The sequence below is a fragment of the Piliocolobus tephrosceles genome, chromosome 8 (assembly GCF_002776525.5).
Source record: "Piliocolobus tephrosceles isolate RC106 chromosome 8, ASM277652v3, whole genome shotgun sequence".
Classification (NCBI taxonomy): Eukaryota; Metazoa; Chordata; class Mammalia; order Primates; family Cercopithecidae; genus Piliocolobus; species Piliocolobus tephrosceles.
Window position 1 is genome coordinate 22317286 of NC_045441.1, and position 24208 is coordinate 22341493.

General features: G+C 34.5%; 1 protein-coding gene across 7 annotated transcripts in view; it reads left to right on the plus strand.

Moving 5' to 3' along the window:
• BBS9 (Bardet-Biedl syndrome 9) overlaps positions 1-24208 on the plus strand; it is a 514065-nt gene that overhangs the window by 228983 nt on the left and 260874 nt on the right. For 6 of the 7 annotated variants that reach the window (XM_023191692.2, XM_023191694.2, XM_023191691.2 and 3 more), the window contains 5 exons: positions 2418-2471; positions 6874-6976; positions 9021-9125; positions 10215-10229; positions 15218-15358. In XM_023191692.2, coding sequence (XP_023047460.1) covers positions 2418-2471; positions 6874-6976; positions 9021-9125; positions 10215-10229; positions 15218-15358 — 418 coding nt within the window. The remainder of the gene's footprint in view (positions 1-2417; positions 2472-6873; positions 6977-9020; positions 9126-10214; positions 10230-15217; positions 15359-24208) is intronic. The other variant, XM_023191696.2, reaches the window with a different exon arrangement.

The window sequence follows — 24208 nt, forward strand, 5'->3', positions numbered from 1 at the left end:
ACAGAAAGGATGAAAGGAGGACTATTATTGATTATATTACTTCATCTCCTCACTTAGTTTTCTATAAGCACTTGTTAGGATGTGATTGATTATGTCTCACTGACTGCAGTTTATCTGTGTTTCTACCAACAGATGATCAATTTAGGAAAGTGGTTGAATTCACTCATTTTACCATATTTGAAGTTTATATCATATAATTCTACTTGGGAAGTGTCTTCATTATTTAGGTATCAGAGCATACTTTAAAACATATATCATGAGTGTCAAAAGATTAATTTTAGTATAAACAGCCAATCCAATTTGTGATAAAAATCACATTAACATTGGATAGTATAGTAAATTGGGTACACAAAAAGTAGGACTATATATGAAAGAAACATTCACTCAGCTGAGTCACATAGTAGAGGCACTGTTTTAAACATTGGCCATTCAGCACACACCATTTTTCATTCTACCTGAAGGCTGTAGTCTAAGTGGAACATTTCTGCTTAGTTAGCTGACAAATGTACATGTATTTTCTTGCTCTGGAAATGACTTTTTTTTTTCCTTTGGGCAACTTATATAAGTTTTTATAGGTTCTCTTCAACATAGGCTGTTTGGAATGAGGAATTCCCTTTCTGTTTTTTAGGAACTTTTAGTCTTTGTAGGAAAATGCCTTATGTAGCAGCACTATGTTATAATGTATTATTTCCCTATTGGTAACCCTGAATGCTATTTCCTGTTAAGTAGGTGTCTCTTTCCAGCTTCATTTTCCCTGTGTTACTATTTTTTCTTTCTTAAGAGATTTCTTGAGAGTATCATATTCATCTCATTGGAAAAAATTAGCCCTATAATTTGTGTGGCTTTGGTGCCATGACGTCTTCTTATAGCCATTTCTTTCTTGCTATAGTTTTATGTTCCCAAAGGACTGCTGTCCTTGAAGTGTCTAGGTGTTTAGTCATGGATTGAAATGAGCAGGAAACAGGAGATGTTGATTTCTTTTCTAGATTTGTGGATAGCTAAATGTAAAATATTTCCTGGATTTTAGGTATTATTAGAGCACAAAGCCTAGATTAATAGTTTACTTTGAATCGTTACTATGAAAACACATCTCAAAAAAAGTAATATAATTTATATTAGAATGGAGTCTTTCTTAGAGGAGATAAGCATTGCTGTCCCATCTTCCTGATTGAGAAGCTGGATCATAGTTTAAATATGGTTTCCTGTGGAGCCATAAGTAGAACATGGATTTCTCAATTTTGAATTCTACCGATGCCCATTACATCATAGGATCCCCATTGCTTGGAAGTGGCTTAGTTTTTCCTAGTTAAAAATACTTCAAGTAAAAAAGCACAATGGATCATATTCATTGGTTGGATAGAGGCATAATTTTTACTGGTCCCAAGAATTCATATGGGTGTTATTAGAAAATATGTCACCCCTTAGTATTATTCTATCATAGAGTATTTTCCCCTACCAATGTATCACTTTAAAAAACAAGTTATAAGTGATAAGGGAAGTGTTTTATGTATTATATTATACTATGTATTATTTAAGAGGAGGGAGCAGGTAACGCAAGCTGACACTCAAAGAATGCCTGTTGAATTAGTTTATGATATGCACTGGTTAAAAAAAAGGTCCCCTTCCCTCCCCTCCCCCCGCTTTTTTTTGAGACAGAGTCTCGCTCTGTGCCCAGGCTGGAGTGAAGTGGAGCGATCTTGGCTCACTGCAACCTCTGCCTCCTGGGTTCAAGCGATTCTCCTGTCTCAGCCTCCCGAGTAGCTGGGATTACAGGTGCCTGCCACCACACCCAGCTAATTTTTGTACTTTTAGTAGAGACGAGGTTTCATCATGTTGGCCAGGCTGGTCTTGAACTCCTGACCCTGACCTCAGGTGATCCACCCACCTCAGCCTCCCAAAGTGCTAGGATTACAGACATGAGCCACCATGCATGGCCCACTTTTATTTTATGGGTATAAGGCCACTCAATCTTTATATCATTAGTTACATGTCTTAGATACATGTTATTAATCAGAATGACACATACCTTACGCAGGGTGAAAATACAGGGACCTGAAAGAATGGCATAATATTTTTCTGGGACATAAAGGGAGGTCTTCTTCTATGCAATATAAATAACAAGTTAATATAATTAATACTTTCAATATTTAAGTAAATTTGGGAATCGAGTGATTTGATAAAATGTGTGACCTTTTCTTTCCCTTTTAGGGGATGAGTTTTTAAATATTAGCTTATGACTTTCTGGACGAAGGCATCAAAAAAGCCAGATTGTCTCTTTTAGTCTGTCATTAGAGTAATAAATCTTTTATAGTTCCCTATTTCGATAGTAGGAAATATACATTGCACCCTTTGTGTTCACTCACTGCTGTGTAATACTGAAATCATTCTTTATTGCCTTCTCAATTCTGTGTTTACAGCAAGCGACTGATGTTGAGGTGGGAACTGACCTTGTCCCTTCTGTCACAGTGAAGGTATTGTACCAGATTTTAGACTGTAATGTGCAAACAATATGATTCATTTAATCACACCTGTCACTGTTGATAACTTGTAAGTAGCTTACAGAAATGTAAAATAAACACTTGGCATTTGTGGATTTTTTCCCCAGCCTTGAGTAGTGAATAGAAAACCTTTACTGTTACTTGCAAATATAAAACTGATAATTGCATTTATAGCATTATGTATATAATATAAATAATTATTATGAGGTGCTCGTACCATTGTTTAAATGTGTAGCATGATCCAGGCCTTTTTCATTGGAAATAAAGTTAACATTTTAAATCTGCTAAAGGAATTGTATCATCACCATTCATAATAGACCAATCAAGTAGCATCATATATAGTATACTGTGAATTGATATTGGAGAAGCACGGGGATGCTAATATCTTTCTTCTACCTATGATTATGTGTGCATTTGAAAAGAATTTCCAGCCATCTCTCTGCCATAACTTTAAGTGGATGTATTTACAGCAAGAAAATATTAAATGAAGATGCCACAAAGTTAGAGTTGTAACAAATTGATAGTCCTGGCAAATAGAATATTAAGGATGTGGTTTTGGTTAAGATTTTTAGTCCTGTCATTGTAGAATTTTAGAACTAGAACTTAAATGTAGAACCTTCTTAAAGGATTTATATTAAAATATGGTAATCATTCAGCACATTATTAAACTGAAAATATTTATCACTGCCCAGACCTCGGAAGCAAGGAAAGGTTGTGGATTTTGGCAATTCACTTAGTCAAAACTTGGATGGGGCTTTATATTTTCTTAGATTATGGGTTGCTGTCCTTGGAGGAGCTTGACAGGGCACCAAGCTTTACCAATTGTGTTCGCTTACACTGGAGCCAGCGGGTGGCCCAAATGTGGAGATCTTTGGTCGAACTTGAAGGGAGCTGAATCTTACAAGTTTCCTAAGCTAAGTTTTTTGGATTCTTGCCACTGGAAACAAGGGTGGTCTTTTCCCAACCTCCTTTCCCCCAGTCCAATCAAAGGCTCTATCTCATTAATACTTCTGAATCTGTAAAGGCATTAGTGGCTAGAAATCAAACACTTAAGAAAAAGAAATAACTGTCGAGTTCCAGGAATGATTTGTACTTTCGTATAGGGACACCTCTTATATCTATCACTGATAACGTTCAGACACATACATGTAATAATTTAGGAGTGCACTGTTAATTGCGATAAAAGATCTTATGCCTTAACTAGAAAACATTGCTCATGCTAATTGTACCCCCAGCCAACCAGGAGTTAGCACCATAAGTAAACATACCTTTCCTTCCCATGCAGTTCTTAAGCTTTCATGTGTAGTAGCCACTTTAAAATGATGGGCATGACATTACTGGCAAATTCTCCTTCATTCGTGGAACTTACTATATTTGAGAATACTTAAGTCACAGCTGTCTTTCTCAGTGCCATTATAAAAGTAAGAGAAAGAACGCAACAGGCAAGGGTTGCAGAAAATTGGCGGAACTCACACAGTGGACACAATGACTTCCTGATCCTGTCTGACAGTTTATATATAAATTTCTACTATAAATCTCTCCTTATGACCTTTTATAACAACAGTAGCCAAGATATATAACTATGCAAGTTTCCATCATAATAAATCCTGTTAATTGAGAAAATTTTTCCATGCGTTCCAAGTGAATGAAGATGTGGCTACCTTGAGTATGTGTGCATAATGCGTGACCATCTATTCTAGGCAACTAGGCAGAGTGGTTGTTCATATCTGGCCTTTGGCATCATATTTATATATCTAGTATAAAAATTTGATATTATATTTCCTAACGGTTATATTTCATAAGAGGCAGAAAATAGCATGGAAAATTCTTGTATCAATGTTTTCTCCTTAATATTCTATAATTATTTTTCTGTTAAAATGTAAGACTTACGATCTAGCCAAGTCTTTAACTCTTTTTTGGCTCAAACACAACTATTCTTTGTTACTGTTGTTATTTTCGTTACCTAACTCCTCGATTTGTATTTTGAAAGGGCTTAGCCCATTGTTGGGGTTCAATAAATATGTGCATGAGAGCTATCATGATTGTGCATCTAAACCAAATGCAAACCCTTCTTGTTACAATGTAAAATTCTGTGATTATTGTCTAAGTAGACATCATTGTGCCAGGAAAAGTCAGACTGCTTTTTTTCAAATGACTTATTACTACTTAAAGGAATTTTCATTTTTACTTAAAACTGAGCTCTCATTAGACTTTCCTGGTCACTATTTTCAATTCTCTAGTTGGATTGATGGCTTTGCACATGTTATTTACCTTCTCTGAACCTCTATATTTAACTGTAAAATAGGGACACTTTTTCATTTGCAGAGTTATTTTGAGTCTTAACCACAGTTGGTTAAAGGCATGAGCTCTGGATTCTGGCAGATAGCAGTTAAATTGTGTTTCTTCCACTTACAATCAAAGTGGCCTTGGGCAAATTACTTAGCATCTCTGAGCCACAATCTTTTGTAAAATGGTTTATGATGGTACTTGTCAAACATTTTTATAAAGAGTAAATTAAATAATGGAACATAAATAATTTGTTAGCATGGTTCCATGAATATAGAAAACTGCTAATGTTTTTTATCATTAATATTATTAATTTTATTTTAAAATATATGTGCAGACTAGTATTATATTATTGTAATAGTAGAATATTTAAATTATGTCCTGTTTGTTTAATGGACTAGCTAGTTGAAAGACAGTTGTTTGTAGCACTTGGATGGTGTCTTCTTGCCATAATAACCATCAGGGTTTTACTAAAAAGGTGTTATGTTTACAATGGCCAGACATCATCAAGGAGGTTTAATTTGTGGCATGATGATTCCCTATGTATTCCCAGGATTTACAAAGTAAAAATTGAGGATTCATTGTTCATTGTGTTTATCATATTTAATTGCATCAATAGTTGTCTTAAGAATTTTCCTTTGCAAGTCAAAATTTTTATGTTTTTAACTTATTTTTAAGTTGTGCAGAATACTCACATCACTTAAAATTAATACATTTACTGAATCTAATTATATGTACATAATGTTTGTGGGGCAATTGTATATTCTTGTATATATAAAAATATTACATATATTTAATCAAGGAAGAGGTGATACCTGCTTTTTATTGAAAAGAAACTTCAAAACTACTTTTCTTAACAATAAGAATGGTCCTTGAATTATGTTAGTTAATGTATCTGTCTCATATAACGAAGTCTAGTAACTAGACTGAACTGCTATATAGAAAAGGTGCCACATAGAATGGTGCTTTATTTATTTTATTTAATTTTTTTTCTCATGACATATGAGTCACCATGATAGAACATTTTAAAATAGCTTTATTTAGATATAAGTTAGATACTATATTATTCACTTATTTAAAGTTACAATCCAATGATTTTTAGTATAGTGTATTAACAGAATTTTGCAACTATCACAATTTAATTTTAGAACATTTTATCCCCCCTAAAAGAAAGGCCATACCTATTAGCTGCCATTCCCCATCTCTCTCATCCCTAAGCAACTCCTAATCTATTTTATTTCCCTATAGATTGCCTATTCTATACTTTTCATATAAATGGATCCTACAATATGTGGTTCTTTGTGACTAGATTTTTTCACTTAGCATCATGTTTTCAAGGTTCACCCATGTTGTGGCATATAAATGAAATAATGCACTTACATTTGTTATCATGGTTTCATGAATATAAAAAACTGCTAATGGTTTTTATCATTAATATTATTCATAATGTATTTCATTTCTTTTATTGCTGAATAATATTTCATTGTATGAATATATCACATTTTGTTTATTCATTCATCGTGATGGGAATTTGGATTATTTTTGCTTTTTGGCTATTAGCATATTGTTGCTGTGAACGTTTATGTATAAGATTTTGGGTGGACATATGTTTTCATTTCCCTTGGTACAGAATTGTGAAGTTATATGTCAAATTTATGTTTAACCTTTGAAGAAACTGCCAAACTTTTTTTAGAGTAGCGGTACCAATTTACATTTTCACTGGCAATGTATGAGGGTTCCAGTTTCTCCACATCATTGCTGTGTTATTGTCTGTCCTTTTCGTTATAGCCATTTTATTGGGTACGTAGTAGTATCTCATTGTGGTTTTTAGTTTGTATCGCCTTCGAAACTGAAGATATTGAGCATCTTTGCATGTACATGTTGCTAATCTTTATTCTTTTGAGTAAAGTCTGTTTAAGTTTTTTGCACAGTTTCTACTTGATAGGGTATTTTAATCTATTACTTACCATATTATGTTTTGTGACTACTCATTTTTTCCTCAGGTAATATTTTCTAATTATTTGCTAGCTATTTTTAAGTAGTTTTGAATAAAATGTAATTTTCTATTGATCACAATTTGTTTCCTTAGGTCACACTGCAGAATAGAGTGATATTGCAAAAAGCCAAATTATCAGTGTATGTGCAACCACCATTAGAATTGACTTGTGATCAGTTCACCTTTGAATTTATGTGTAAGTAAGTTTTTTGTTTTGGCTGAAAGTCTACCATGGTGTGAATGTAAAAAAAAATACTAGTTTGTTCATTTAATGGCTATTATTTCATGTCTGAATGGTGAGATTGGGATCATCCCATAATCAATGATTGTGTTGTTTTGCTTATATTTTCCTTCTTAGCATCAGCATGAACATTCAATCAATGATTGTTGGGACAAAGTAATCTTTTAGGATTACAGATTTCTAGGTGCGTTTCTGAACTTGTTGTACCTATAATTGTTTTTTATTTATTTATTTATTTTTGAGACAGGGTCTCATTCTCATTGGCCCAGGCTGGAGTGCAGTGGCACGATCATGGCTTACTGCAGCCTTGACTTCCCGGGTTCAAGTGATCCTCTCACCTCAGCCTCCTGAATAGCTGGGACTATAGGAAAACACCACCTGGCTAATTTTTTGTATTTTTAGTAGAGACGGGGTTTCGCCATGTTATCCAGGCTGGTCTTGAACTCCTGGGCTCAAGCAATCTGCCTATCTCGGCCTCCCAGAGTACTAAGATGACAAGCGTGAGCCACCACTCCTGGTCTGTTTTTAAATACTAAAATTTAGAAGGCGTTCTTTATTAGCGTTTCTTTATTGATCTATTTATTGAATCAGTAATGTTTGAAGAACTAATGTGGACTTTGGAGTTTGGCCTGAGTTTGAATCCAGGTCTGACACTCACTTGATGTGTAACCTTAGGCAAAAACTACATTGGTAATCACTTGGAGCCTCATTTATTTTAATCTGCAAAAAGGGGTAATGATATTTGTCTTACAAGGTTGTTTTGAGGATTTAATTAAAAAGTAAATCTATAAAAGATATTCATAATAATGCTTAAAATAGTAGACATGTCATTAATGGCAACTCTTAGTAAGTGTTCTTTGTGTGAAATCTCTTTCTCCCAACCATTTACATCCAAATTGTCATTAGTCCTGTTAACATAATCTGAATTACCTTTCAAGTCTTTTTTCTTTTTTTGTTTACTATAGCTTTTCTGCTAAGGCTTCTATCTCCTATTCATGAAGTCAAGAACGTATCTTTCTTTATTTGCCTCCATATAACCAACTCATAGCTGAGTGCCTGCCATTAGTAGGAATTCAACAAATCTTTGTAGAATGAATGAATAAATGATTGAGTGAAGTAACTTCATAGGTGATACCCAGCCATTTAACTTTTGCTTGCATTTCTGATTTTGTGCAACACTTCCAATTTGTCTTTATAAAACACATTCTGAGTAACTTACTTTTTCCAGTTAAAAATCTCACAGGCTGGGGGCCAACTATGTTAACACAGATGAGCATGCACAATCTGTTAAGTGACTACTGTGTGACAGCATTCAATCCCCCTCATCCATTTTCTCCTTCAGTCTGTGTTCTACCCATCATAAATTGCTATTTTCCTACCAAATTCTCTTGCCCTTTTGTGTACTGTTTTCTTTGTTCATGCTGTCTGTTCCTCGAAGTAAAGAACAGCAGTGGTGTAGAATGCCAGTTTCTTTTACCTTGTTCTGGAGTCAATTCCTAGTAGCTGTGTTACCTTAGGCAAGCTTCTTTTTTTGTTTTTGTTTCTGTTTTTGAAACAGTCTCACCTGGACTAGAGTGCAATGGAGCAATCTCGGTTCACTACAAACTCCACCTTCCAGGTGTCACCATGCACAGCTAATTTTTTTGTATTTTTAGTAGAGATACGGTTTTGTCATGTTGGCTAGGCTGGTCTCAAACTTCTGGCCTCACGTGATCCGCCCACCTAGGCCTCCCAAAATGTTGGGATTACAGGCGTGAGCCACTGTGCCCTGTCTTAGGCAAGCTTCTTAATCTCTCTGTATTCCAGTTTTCTCATGCATAAAAATGAGGACAATAATAGTATCAACCTCACAGGTTTGTTGTGAAGATTTAATGAGTTACTTCATGTAAAATGCTTATGACAGTACCTGGCATGTGGTGAGTGCTTATTAAATTTTAACTGTTGTTAATAACAGTTGCCCCAAATTATGTAATTTATATTATTTTTATATTGCTTATAGCACCAGATTTGACTAGAACAGTAAGCTTTTCTGTTTATCTGAAAAGAAGTTATACACCATCAGAATTGGAAGGAAATGCTGTTGTTTCTTATTCCAGACCAACAGGTAAGCATACAGGCTTAATCATTCCTTTAAGTTGTTGGAGTTATGAGTAAAATGCTTATGCATTTAAGATGAGAAAACATACTGTGAAATATAATTAAATGAGAAAATGTTATTTTCTATTGTTAAGTAAAATCATATGTTTTCATTACTTTTATGTGTTATGAGTAGTTCGTGACAAGTCTATTTAGCTGATTTCCATATGTAATGTTTGGTTCCCTCTTTTCAGTTAATAGCAAATCTGATACATTTTTATTGCTAATGGAAGAATGTTATCTAGTCAGACTTCATTTATTTGAACTAAAGGCTAGTATTGATGCAGGATTTTTGCTCCTTAGTTTGGCTAAATCTGCATTCTTATTTCATGACCAGGAAGAATTAGGCATGTGGACACAGTGAAGAGTGAGGAGGGTGGAATTTTTTAAGCGGCTTTCCACCTCACAAATTGAATACCACGGCTCCCACACAGGAGCTGATGAGGCCAGGCTCCTCCCCTGCATAGCCATTTTTGGCTATTATGCTTTTCTGTAATTTAAAAGACAGAATTTGAAAGATTACTAATCGTTGGTGTTGATTGAAAGTGAATTAGAAATTAACATTGAGAAAGTCTGTAGAATGCCAAGAGAAGCAAAAAGAGATATTATCAATAGTATTATTTTCTGAAATTATTATAAAAAAGAGGAACTGGATTGACTTTAAAGGGGAAAGTTAAAAGAAAATAAATTCAAAAACTAACTGGAAATATTAATATTAGGTATTTTTCCCTTTATTGAGTCTTTTTTGCTGTTTGGCTAGATCATATATCTTTACTTTTTTTTTTTCCACATTTACGCTGGAATAACATTCTCATAGACTTCTGAGAATGGAAATATAAACAAATGTATTGTCAGATTTCATTTATTTATGTTATACTCTTCAATTGTGAATTGACTTGTGTTTGACTGGAAAGTCATTTAAGTCATCAGTGAGAATCTTGAAATTTTAATTTGTATTTTAAGCAGTTATGTGTCAAATTTGTGTTGTAACTTTACCACAGATAATTTGTTGCATTCTTTTTCCCGTACCCCTTTTTGCATTGCCTGTGATGGATAGATCGAAATCCTGATGGTAAGTGTAAAGATAATTTAGAAAAAAATGAATTTCTGAACTGAAATTTGGTTGGTGAATTGAATTGGTATTATACCATGAATGAACTCTTCTTATGGACTGCTCTTTTAACTAGAAAAACTTCTTTAGGATGATACAGTGCCTTGATTCTGCTGTAGAGAGCATAGTAGATGTTTCCACAGAGACTTATTATTAGTTGTTTCAGAGTCATGAGAAAGAATGAAATTAGGAGTAAGAATAGAATGTCTTTTTTGAAGAATATTAAAGGTGTCATTGACAGCTTATTTCTGCAAGTCATTGGTTATTTAGCTGCATGCTCAGTTATTTTACTCAAAAGAAAGAAAGAGTTTTATAAAAGGGTATTTGTCATTGAATTCTAAATAGTGTTTTTCTACATGCCCCTAGAGATTCACCTCTCTGTGATAAGAATAGTGTGTGTGTTCGCTCTGTGGGCCTATTCCTTGTCTTGTTTAGAATTTGTAGGGGAATGTTATCAAAGGTCCGACCCCCTCTAACTTGCTTGGGTCATTGTTGTTACTCACTTTGTTTTCCCCAAATATTTTGCTTGACTCTCCTATAATTCTGATCATAATATGAGCTTAATTAAGTTTGTTCCTTAGGTTCTACTTGTAGGTTTTGAGCTTTTTGAGGGCAGGGGTCAAGCACTCATCTTTGAATTGCATACTAACAGTGTACATAGCAGGCACTACAAGTATCTCTGATTATTTTTCCTCTTAGATATAGACTTAATGTGGTAGTTTATCTTTACAAGTTATTTTAAGATACATTTTAGATAGCAATATTAATTAGTAATAATTAAATAAATATAATGAAATGACTTAAAGATAGTGGCAATATTTACTCATGCAGTTTGGGTGATGCTTACAACCTGAGTTGCATAGCATATGTCATCTTGATATCTGGAAGAGATATATATATATATATATATATGATATGTGTTTTAATAGAAGTAAATGATTAGCTTACTAACACAAAGTATACTTGTCAAATTAGACTTTGGGTCATTAACAAATAACCTGATAATAATCAATATTTACATTTTAATTAGCTAGATTGCATGTAATTTTTAAGATTTTGGACTGAATTTTGTAAAATATTATATTATTATTTAAATGATTAGTTTTAAGTTTAAAAAATCAGTTAAGGTTATTGTTCAAAGAAATTTATTCCTTCTTACTGTAAATTCAGCCCAAACTATGAGGGAAAAACCCTACAATTTATAGAAATTGCAGTGTTTCAATACAAAGTGAAAGCTGGTTTTAATAATCTCTTTGATATATTTTAAAATTATAATTAAGCTTTAGGGAGTGGAGTTGAAATATTCAACGGCACCTAGTAGGCAAGAGAATAATATGTTGCCACTTAGATCTTACTTACACACAAGGCTTCATATTTCAAAGACTGATCCATTTTATTGTCTCGATCTGTTCGGGCTGTATTGCAGATAAGCAGTTCTGCTTTTATATGTGGAAAAAGAGAGGCAAACGAGGTTTTATGTCGTCCCATAAGGGTTAGTCTCCATTATTTCTGCATTAAAGTTACATGATGTGGGCAGTGTAAAACATGACTGCAGATGAAGCACAGTACGTAGCCAGACATAACAGGAAGGAATCAAGGAAGTTCTGGCTACCAGACATTGCTACTGCTTTGGGGTTCCTTGTTTTCAATATGAAATTACTCTAGCAGGCCCCTGGAAAGAATTCTAAAGGCATTATATAGATGTGTAATATATACGTATAGTTATTTTATTCATATAAACATATTTTTTCTATGTTCTTTTTTCTTTTATTTCTTCAAAGCACATTTTGGCTTCCAATTTGACAGTAATACTGGGATTTTGGGGTGTGCCAGATGTAATTAGAAGTCTCTTCCTGGAAATAAAATGTTCTGTTAGAGCTGGTTTTGATGAGAATATTCTTGAGTGTTAAATAATTTTGTGATTAATTGCACCATAGTAGTTACGACTATTCATTTCCTCTAGTAGGTTAGGAAGGGAAGTGTTTGAAGGAGAGGTGATTATATCTGGTAAAAAGAACTGCAGAACAGTCAGTCTGATAAATGACTAGGCCAATATTGGAGTAAAATAAATGACAAAAGTTTCTTTTCTCTCAACGTAACACTCAGAGAATTCAATAAGCCAGATATGGAGACTACTTTGCCAACTATAGAGAGAAAATATTGCTGATGGTAGGCAAAGTTAGGAACAATTAGTCTCTTTCAACTAAGTTGAAAGCTGTTCTAAAGCAACTGTGAAAAGTCTCTAAATACATGTAGTTGTTTTCCTTCTTTATTACAAACACATACACCCACACATGCCTCTATTAGTCTTTGGCTTCAGGTTCTTAGACACAATTACAGCCTGAAGAGTAATTGGTAGCCAAATTTACACTTTAGATTTCCTAAGAAGATGTAAATCCCAGTAGAAATGTGCCTCTGATAAACCCCATGTCTAAAAACTAGAGATTGTATTGTAAAATCCTTGGATTTTAATTTGATAGTAAGTGTTATAAAATAGTAACTTTCTAATTTTTCTTCTAAGGGATGGTTTCCATAGACTAGTTTTTTTTAACGGTTTCATAACTCTTTTTTTCTCCCTAATGGTAAAACTTTTCAAGCTGCCATCATTTAAAAAATAACCATAATCATTTTGTTAAGTATGAGTGTCATCATTTTTCAAAGTAATGTTTTCCAAATGTCGTATGAAACAGGCTTATAATTCCTGCAGAGAAAAGATATTCTGGAGGGGTTCTACAAATCTTAGCAACTGCAAACCATTGCCCTAGTGTGTGATATTGTCATTAACTGACCTAACTGAACTGTAAATTGAGTTATAATGTATTTTCCTTCTTGGGTTTATTAGTGCTTGCAATCCATTTGTTTTGATTTCTGAAAACATATACACTACCAGTTTCTTTAGCTCTGGGTTCATGGAGATTTAGGGTAATAATCTTCAAATATATAGGCTCAGTCACTTACAGGCAGTGTTGTTGATTATGTTTAATTTTTTTTTAAACTGTGAATTCAGTCAGTACCTGGTCCAAGTAAAGTAGTGGCTACAGTTTTAGCAGTATAGTTTTAGAGGAACATTCACAGCCAAATTCTGGTTTGAACAATTAGCTCAGAATTTGGTTGAAAGTATATGGAAGATAGTTTCTTTTTGTGCATATACAGAAGTGTCAGAAAAGGAGGCATTTGTTTTTGTTTTACTAGTCATTAAAAATGAAGGAGATGGAAACAAGTTTAAGTTTCCTTGTTCTTTCCAGACTGTTTCTATTAATTGTTACAATCTGAAATTTTCTCCACAGTTTACTTATTGTAGAGGAAACATACTCAGTGGGTGTGTTTCTGTCATTTGAGCATATATAGAATATATGGAAATTTCCTTGAAGTTGGAGAAAGTAGTTCTTTGTAATTTTTTGTGGTGATATTGATGTGCTCTGTGCAGTATCTTAGATCATGTTACCATAATATTTGAGTCAACACATCTCATCATTGTAAAGTACAAATACACATGCCTCTAAAAACCTCACAGAATGTCATGAAATAATACCCTGGGACTTTTCTTAAGAGACAATAGTTATAATTTGCATCTAAGATTCCAGGAGAAGTGAATTTAACATCTGTTGGTTATGAGCAAAAAATGAGTTCTGTAAAACTTGATGGATAATAGATTATATTGAAGAGAATGACAAATATGCTCCACATGCTCTGAAAAAGTATTTAATTGACTTCATATATCAATATGCTTGCCATTGTTGGTGATTTCTCACTATCCTAGTGAATAAGTAGTACTGAAAAGTATACTCTCAGCTTGAATGTGGAGTAAGACATACAATTCTGATTGACTTTAGCCAAATATATTGCTAATTCCAGGGATCCTGCTTTGGGATCATGTCTCCAAACTCACTGCTTCTGCTTTTGCTATTTTTAAGTGGCTCCCTGACTCCTCTATAAAGAAATAAAGGAATTAATGTGTGGATTCATCAAGCAGAGTTAGAACATTTTGAGTGTTCAGTTTTTCTACAGTACTATGGCACGATGTAGGCTTCTATATATTATCTTTCATCTTAACCAGTCAAAAACAGAGTTCTAGAAAAAAAGGAGAGAAAACTAGGATTTTAGTATTGCTTTTCTAGATTTATAAGTAGAGAGCCTAATTTGTTTTGGTTTCAATTTCATTTTCTGTAAAAATTGAAAATGATTTTGTAAAGCTTTATATAAATTTTAATATGAAACTCTTCATTGCCATATATTCAGTTACCTATTTCAGTATGCATGTATGAGTATTAAAATCACTTGAAAACTGAATGGCTATGTAAGCCTTCCACAATGTCACTTAAAGTGATATGTAAAGTTAAAAGACTTGAGAAAAGTATAATTCATATAAAGGTAATATTCTACATACTAATGTGTAAAATGGACGTGGACTTCAATGGAACTTCAGAAGAGCAAATCCTGCTTTCCTGTTCATAATTTCAATCTTCATCAAGTAAAAAAAGCTAAAGATATTAAAATGTTTTTGATAGAGAAATTTTTAGATATGATAATATAGAGTCTTAAAGATATGATGGAAACTTCATATTCTTTGCTCATGTTTGCTGATAGCCTTGGATTAGGGCTAGAGCTCTGAAGGTCTTAAAGACTTAGTTCACAAATTGAATGTAAGTCACTATAATGTTATATATAATATCCAAATGTGATGATTTAAAAAATACGATACTGCTATTAAAGACAGATCTCATGTCTATGGTTCTTTTAACATTTTATTTTTGACTTGTACCTTTTGAAAATAGTAATGAAATATGAATCATGATAATGATTTACAGTTATTTCAGCTTTGTTAAACAAAATAGGCAGACAGCAAACAAACCAAGATATGTTGCTGCTCAAACTATTAGTAGCACAATTTTTTTTTTGCCAAATTGTTTGTCAAGTCTATGAATCTACATATCTCTCTTTTATTTCAGGCATCCCTCGAGTTATCCAATGTAAATTTAGACTTCCCCTAAAGTTAATTTGCCTACCAGGTCAGCCTTCAAAAACTGCAAGCCACAAAATTACTATTGATACCAACAAATCTCCAGTCAGTCTTCTTAGTCTCTTCCCAGGTAAGACTTTTGAAATAACATGCCTGCAGCATCAAAAATGCTAAGAATTTAGAATGGAATCCTTCATCAGCAGATAATGATGGGGTAATTATCAGATAATTGTTAAGTAAGAGTATAAAAATGCCTCAAGGATTTTTCCCTCCTTTGCCTGTTCAAAGGTGAATAGCTTATATCAACAAGGTAATAAGGTGTTCCTTTTAAGTTTGATTAAAATTATCGTAATAATTATTTTGCTACAGTATTCAGAAATAAAAACATCAAGTGTTTCTCTTTAGACTGTGATTTTTTTTTGGCTTGGAATGTAAATATTTACTATTCATCTTTGTGGTAGGTTTTTGGGTATATCTGTCTTCTAAGTGTATAAATATTTATTATTTATCTTCATTGTGGGCTTTTGTATACATACCTTTGAAAGTATATTCTTATGTCTCTGAAAAGTAATCTCGTAAGTAGATGCTTTTTGTACTCTTTTATTCTGCTGTCTACAGAAGCTAGAGGGTGTTCATCCTGTGCCTATGGTTGTTTAGAAGGGTTTCATATTTAATGCTTCAGTATCTCAGTGAACTTTTGGGGTAATCTGTGATGGTATGACTTTCTCCAAGTGTCAGTTTTTCTTTCTGAGTGGCTTGGAAATGAAAGAAGCTTTTATTGGATAAAACATCCTTAGTAACCAAGGTTTTTAGTGTGTCATGTCATTAACTTTCTTGGTGGTGGGGTAGAATTGAAGAATAAAATCTTGAAATTAAATCAGCCTTTTTAAATCCTTCATTAAAAATCAGCACTGTTGGCTATGAGATGCATCTTTACCTTTGCATTAGTGGATAAGATTTAGGATACAAACAATACTTTTCACAAGGTTTAGAAATTTATGGTAAGTCAACTTCTGTGTTATTAAGTACTTAAAGTGCTTAAAATTTATTTTTTATTAATTTGCAGTATTTCAAAAATTTTATTTATATGAAACTGTGAAAAATCTCCAGAATTAAATGTTCTATTACAATTATTCTATTCTTAAGTGTGAATTGAGTTTGGAGATACATATGTGTATATTGTTAGCAAAATATTTTTTACTTTTTGGGTTCTTTCTCCCATCTCTTCTCTTCTTTTACCTCCTTGTTTTTTAGTCAATTTTCTTATAACAAACTTGGATTATGAAAAAGGCAGACTCACTGCCTTTTGTAACATCTTGCATAAACTTATTAGTTTCTTGGGTCTCCTATACTACCTTAGGAACATAGTTGGAAATTATATGTTGAACACCAAATATATTGGTGGCTTTGAAAAACGTTTAAGCACCTGACTTCTGAGGAAGGGTTGATGTTTACTATAGATAAATGGAACCCAATTAGAATTGAATAAAAACACATGCCTTTGAGCAGAAAGGTAATATCCATAAGATACGAATTGGATAGTGTGTACTAAAGAAAGCTTAGATGACTTATCCATTTTCCTCCTGATTTTGGGCTCAATTGTTTTGATGTCATTTTGCTCATCAGCATGTATTTGCTTCTTACTTCAGGAATGGGACATATTTTGTCATAATATGACAAATTATGACAAACATATTTTGACATAATGACAAATTTTTAAACATTTCTTCTGGGATCCAATATATATGATATTAGAGTGGTTTTAAAAAAATCCCCGGATTTGTATTCATGTTCAACATGCTAGATGGAATCATGTGCTTGTTTAAAATAAATATCACTTCACTCTTATAAAAGTAAGAGTTAGATAAAGTTGCCATTGCAAATCTTCTGTGTCAATTTTTTTTTAACTGAAAGAAGCAAAATTAATGAGCTTTATAGAGAAGAGATAAAACAACTTTTACTCTACATGTCTTCCCATTTGATTATTCCAGTTCTCTTTCTGTAAACAAGTGTAGTATATTTAAAATAGCTTTAATTTTTTTATTACAAAAGAAATGTGAAATTTAGAAAATGTGGATAACCAAAAGGAAAAGTGAATGTTACTATTAATTCTGCTATCCAGCAATACCTTTTTGTTTCATTACATTTTTCTAATCTTTAAATACATATTTTTTCTAAGCACTTATCCCCAAAAAGAATTTCACTTGTCATACTGTTTCAAGACATCTTTTTACACCATTAGATATTTTTGTTATATGATTTTATTGATTGCATAGTATTCTATCATAAATCCATACTATAAAATCATTTGACCAGCATTATTATTTTAGATATTTATGTTGTTTTTAGTTTATTAATATTGTAAATATACCTGTGATGAACATTGCTGTAACAATACTTCTTTAAATTTATTGTAGTTTATTTGATGAATATTTAAAAGTGGAATTGCTGGATCAGAGAATCAGAGTGTTTTTAAAGCTTCTGAAATATAGTGTGAAATTGACTTCCTGAAGGAATATCAGTTAATCCTAACAACAATTAGTACCCCAAACCTTATCAATAGAGAATATTATAATAAAAACCTTTTAATATGCTTAATAGTTATATAAAAACATTTATTTACATATATGAATAGCTATATGGGGTGCTTCTGGCACTCCAGAGAAGTGAATTAAGCAATAAAGACTTTTTTTTTTTTTTTTTTTTTTTTTTGAGACAGGGTCTTATTCTGTCACTCAGGTTGGAGTGTGGTGGCACAATCATGGCCTACTGCAGCCTCTACTTCCTGGGCTCAAGGGCTCAAGCGATCCTCCCACCTTAGCCTCCAGAGTAGCTGAGACTACAGGCACGTACCACCATGCCTAGCTAATTAAAAAATATTATTTTGTAGAGATAGGGTCCCACTATGTTGCCCAGGCTAGTTTTGAACTCCTAGGCTCAAGCGGTCTTCTCATCTTGGGCTCCTAAAATGTTGGGATCACAGGCGTGAGCTACTGTGCCTGGCCAAGACATTTCTTCATCTCATATAAAGAGAAATCCAGAAGTGGGCAGTGGAAGCTGTGGCAGTTGTCTATGACTGTTTTCAAATACCCAGCATTTTTTCTTTCTTTGTAATCTGCCATCTTTGGTGTATTGACTTGTTCCACGGCAATAAGGTATTTGCTTCAGCTTCAGGCATCATATCTTACTACAAGGTAGGAGGTAGGGGGAAGAAATAGCTATATAGTAATGATGATAATTTTTATCAGAAAAGGATGTTTTCAAAAGATTCCCTGGGAAATTTCTGCTTAGGTTTCAATAGCCATAATTTTGTCACATGGCTTCCTCTAGCAGTACAAGAGACTGAGAACTAAATGGGCTAGAGGAAAGGGGGTTGGGAACACATGTTAAATTACCTGACCATCAGCATATGTCACAATACCAGTAGTTTTATACAAAAATTTTACTTAAATGTAATAACAGATAAAATGTCATTTGATAATAGTCTTTTATGTTGCTCAAGTATGTTTCTACATTTGCTGGTCAATACATTTATATTTTAATGGTTATGTAATACTCCATTGTTTGGAGGTGTCATGTACATACAGGTTTTCTGCACTTCTCTATTTCTCTTAGGAGAAATTCTTTGGAGACAAATGCTTGAGTTAATGGGTATGCATATTTGAAAACTTTATTCAAATACCAGCTGCCTTTTAGAAAAATTGTATCATGTTACACTCCCAGCATCAAGGTTCATGCCCATGATGGTAGCTGGATTCATTAAATCTTTTTAAATTTTTGACATTATTAGGTAAAAAATGACATTTCATTTTTAACTTGCATTTCTAAATTACTTGTTAGCGTATGTTTAATTTTTCTTAACCACTTCCATTTCTTCTTTTAATTCCTTCTTTTAAGGTTTATATTTTTTAGGTAGTAAAATTTCTTAATTGTTTTCTTCATAGTTTCAGGTTTTCATGTTATGCCTAGAATGATCTCTATTCTAAGATTATAAAATATTACCTATTTTTTTCTGGTACATTTTTATATGTTCTTTTATTCTCAAACACAGCTTCAGTGCATATTTTTGTGCTTTTAAAAAAGCGTAAATTGAAGTATAACTTTTGTACCATAAATTACACATTTGAAGTGTATAATTTTGAAAAGTTTTGATATCTGTATTTATCTGTGCAACCATCTCAATGGTTAAGATGCTGCACATATCCGTCGCTGCCAAAAGTTTCCTTTTGCCTATTAGTAATTCCTTATCCTGCATCCCAAGCAACCACTGATCTGCTTTCTGTTACTAGAGATTAATTTGCATTTTCTAGAATTTTATAAAATGGAGCTATATAGTATGTGTTCTTTTTCATCTGTCTTCTTTCACTCCTTTATTTGATATGTGATTTGCAAATAATTTCTCCCAGTCTGTGGCATGTATTTTCATTTTCTTAACAGAATCTTTGGAAAAGCAGAAGTTCTTAATCTTGATAAACCCCCGTTTATCAATTTCTTAATGGATCATAAATTTACTGTTACATCTAAGAAATCTTTCCTAATCCAAGGTTACAAAGTTCCTCTCTCTTTCTCTCTTTTTTTTTGTTTTTTTGGTAGAAGTTTTCTGGTTTTAAACCTTACATTTAAGTCCCTTCCCCATTTTGTGCTGATATTTGTGTGTGATGTGAGGGATGGATGAAATTAATGTTTTTGCATCTGGGTGTCTAATTGTTACAGCACTATTTTTCAAAGACTATCCTTTTCCACTGAATTGCCTTTTCAACTTTGTCGAAAATCATCTGACCACATTTATGTGGGTGTATTTCTGTTTTCTTAATTTTGTTCCATTGATATCTTTGTCTGTTGCTATACACCAATAACATTGTGTTTTGATAACTGTGAATTTATAATAAGTATTGAAGTCAGGTAGTGCAATTTCTCCAATTTTATTCTTCTCAATGTTGTTTTGGATATTTTAGGTCCTTTTCATTTTCATATGAATCTTAGAATCACCTTGTAAATTGAACAAAACTGGCTGTTGAGATTTTGATTGGGATTGGGATTATATTGATTCCGTAGATCAATTTGGAGAGAACTGATATCTTAACAATATTGAACATGGTATAATTTTCTCTCTGCATTCTAGTTTCTTAAGATGAAAGTGCAGACCATCATTCATTTATTTAGGGCCTATTTTGTTTCTCTCTGTGAGGGTTGGTAATTTTTCATGTACAGGTTTTATAAATCTTTTGTGAGATATATCCCTATTTCATGTATTTTTATGCTATTGTGTTTTATTTCAATTTCATATTGTTCTTTGCTAATACATAGAAATACAATTTATTTTCTTTTCTTTTGAGATGGAGTCTCACTCTGTTGTCCAGACTGGAGTGCAGTGGTATGATCTCGTCTCACTGCAATCTTTGCCTCCCGGGTTCAAGCAATTCTCCTGTCTCAGCCTCCCACGTAGCTGGGACTACAGGCACACGCCACCATGCCTGGCTAATTTTTGTATTTTTAGTAGAGATGGGGTTTCACCACATTGGTCAGGGTGGTCTCAAACTCCTGACCTCAGGTGATCCACCCGCCTTTGCCTCCCAGAGTGTTGGGATTACAGGCGTGAGCTACCGCGCTTGGCCTACAATTGATTTTCTTATATTAATCTTGTATCATGCAACATTGTTAAACCACTTGCGGGAGCTATTAGCATTTTTGTAGATTTAATCAGTCAGATTTTCTACATTGATGATCATGTTATGTGCAAATGAAAACAGTTTTATTTCTTCCTTTCCAATCTGGATTATTTGTTTTTGCTTGATTTTTGCCTTGGCTAGAACTTCTAGCATAATGTTGAATAGAAATGTTGAGAACAGACATTGTCTTTCACCATTAAGTATGTTTTAGCTATAAGTATTTTTTAGATTTTTTTTTTTTTTTTGCCAGGTTGAGGAAGTTGCCTTCTGTTCCTAGGTTGCTGAGACTGTAGTCAGGAATGGATATTGGATTTTTTTTCAAGATTACTTCTACATCAGCTGAGACATTCTTATCATTTTCTTCTTTATTTGGTTAAATATGGTGGATTACATTGATTAATTTTTGATGTTAGCCCAACCTGCATTCTTGACATAAATTATAGATGGTTGTGATATATTATCTTTTCACTATATTTTTAGGTTTAATTTGCCAAACTGTATTTTAGTATTTTTGTATCTATGTTCATGAGAGAAATTGATCTGTAATTTAGTTTTTTTCTACAGTTATGTGAATAATTTTTACTCCATCCCCCCACATTTTATGTTTTGATGTCATGAGTTTTTTATATCTGGATATTTATACCTCTCTCCAGATTTGGAAGGTTTTCTCTTATCGTTTCACTTGATACTGTTCCTTAAATCTTGCAGCCTTTCTTCTTTCCTTTCATTTTTTTCCTCATCTCACTATATTTTCTAATAATCTGACTTTGAGTTCACAGATTTTTTCTTCTGCTTAATCAGTTCTATTTTTGATGTTCTTTGTTGTATTTTCCCCCCTCCCCTTCCCTGTCTTCCTCCCCCTCCCATTCTCTCCCCCTTCCTCCTCCCCCTCCCCCCTTTTCTCCCCTCCCATTCTCCTCCCCCTCCTCTCCCCTCCCATCCCCTCTCAGGGTCTTGCTGTGTCATCCAGGCTGGAGTTCAGTGGCATGATCATGGCCCACTGCAGCCTTGACATCCTGGGCTCAAGCAATCCTCTGATCTCAGCCTCCCAAGTAACTGGGACTATAGGTGCATGCCATCACACCTGGCTAATTTTCTTATTTTTTGTAGAGACAAGGTTTCACTTTGTTACACAGGCTGATCTGGAACTCCTGAGCTCAAGTGATGTGCCTGCCTAGGCCTCCCAAAGTGCTAGGATTATTGGTGTGAGCCACTGTGCCCAGCTGTTTTCATTTCATTCATTGTATTTTTTCAGCTCCAAAACTTGTTATTTTTCTGAGTTTTGTTTCTTTTTTTTGTTTTGTTTTGTTTTCTGGTTTGTTGAGCTTCCTGAAAACAGTTATTTTGAATTCTTTGTTAACCTGTAGATGTCCATTTCTTTGGGGTCAGCTACTGGGAAATCATTGTGTTCTTTTGGTAGGGATATGTCTCCTTTGTTTTTCATGTTTCTGGTCGCCATACTTTGATGCCTGCACATTTGGTGGATCAGTCTCCTCTTTCCAACTTTGTGTGCCGATTTTGGTGTGGAAAGACCTTCTATGGGAGGGTCAAGGGTGCTGGCAGTATGAGATGTAGAGGTTCTGGCCCTGGCAAGGGCATAACAACATAAACTGTGTGCAGCTCTCTTAGCTGTGGTTGGTGTTGATAAAGATTGCAGGTATCCTCAGTTGCCAACTCTGTGAGTGTTCTCAGCAATAGTGAGGGCTGTTGGGATTTTTAATGGCAGTGTGTGCTAGGGTACTCCCAATCTCTTTTTCTCCCACCAGGGAAATCATAGCCAAGGGGATCTCTCTTGGCACTCTGTCTGGCTTGTGGGCCAGTTTCCAGTGCCTGATGAGTGGCACCTATGGAGATGCCATGGAGCTAAGTCCTGAAGCATGGGTATGTGTAAAGGGACTTTGGTTCTGGGATTTGGGTGGTAATGGCACCAGTACTTGGGGCACAGGAACCCCCATTGCTGTGTTGGTGATGATATGTGAGGCATTAGTGTTTATGAAACAGCTGGGGAGCCCGAGATGGGAGCATGGATGTGTGCAGAGTTACTTTGGCTCTGAGGTATGGGATGGGGCCTTGTCCTCTATGGCAGGTGATGTAATGACTGAACCATAGGAATGTGCAGAGAGACCTTAGCTGTAGGACCTTGGGTGTGAGCTGGCTCACTATGGTGGTAGCTCTGGTATCTGAGACATGGATGGGCATAGTGCAGCCACAGAGCCAGTCTCTGAAGTATGCACATTCGTGAAGTGACTGTGGCCTGGGGATTAGGGGAATGTGCAAGGTTTGGAGAGGTGGTGATTTTGGTCCTGGGGTGGTACAACAGTAACTACTTCTTGAGCAAGGGAATATAGAGCCATGCCTTCCTCTCTGGGGTTCCCTGGTGGAAATGGCTGTTGGTTACCTCAGTGGCAAAAGATGCTGGTGTCTTCTGTGGAGCAGGCTGCTGGGAACCATGGAAGTTCCCACTCCACGGCTGTCACCAATAGCCTGTTGCCTTTATTCTTTGTCACTAGCCATCTGCAGGCATTTTAGGTATGACGATATAACCAGTCATTTGTTCTGTTTTGCTTCAGCTTCTTACATGGGCTCTTGAGCTCTCACAGGGCTATTTTGGTTATTGAATAGCTATCTTTCTCTCTATATATTTTTATTGCTGGGGATGAAGACTGGTATCCCTACTTTACCATCTTGGTGACATCCTTTACCCCTGTGATGATGTTTAATATTTCTTTCCTCTTTTTTTTTTCTTTTTTTTGAGATGGAGTCTCACTCTGTGGTCCAGGCTGGAGTGCAGTGGTGCGATCTCGGCTCCCTGCAACCTCCGCCTTCCGGGTTCAAGAGATTCTCCTGCCTCAGCCTCCTGGGTAGCTGGGACTATAGGCGCGTGCCACCGCGCCCAAGTAATATTTTGTATTTTTAGTAGAGACGGGGTTTCACCGTGTTAGCCAGGATGGTCTTGATCTCCTTCCCTCATGATCTGCCCACCTCAGCCTCCCAAAGTGCTGGGATTACAAGTGTGAGCCACCACGCCTGTCCTAATATTTCTTTTGTCTGTCACATTGTCTGTAAATTGGTAAGTTGGATCTACAGCTAGCAGAGTCAAGATTGATTATTTTGGCCAGAGTTCTTCACGGATGGTAGTATAGACTTTCAGCAGACAGAGGGCACATAATATTTGTCTGTCTTTTTTTGTATGTGATGGTAACAGCCATTGATACTAAATGCTGAGATCCATTACTTCACTACAGGCTGAAAAATAGATATTCTATATCTTTCACACTTTCTTCATTTTTTTAGCTGGAATATTTCTATAG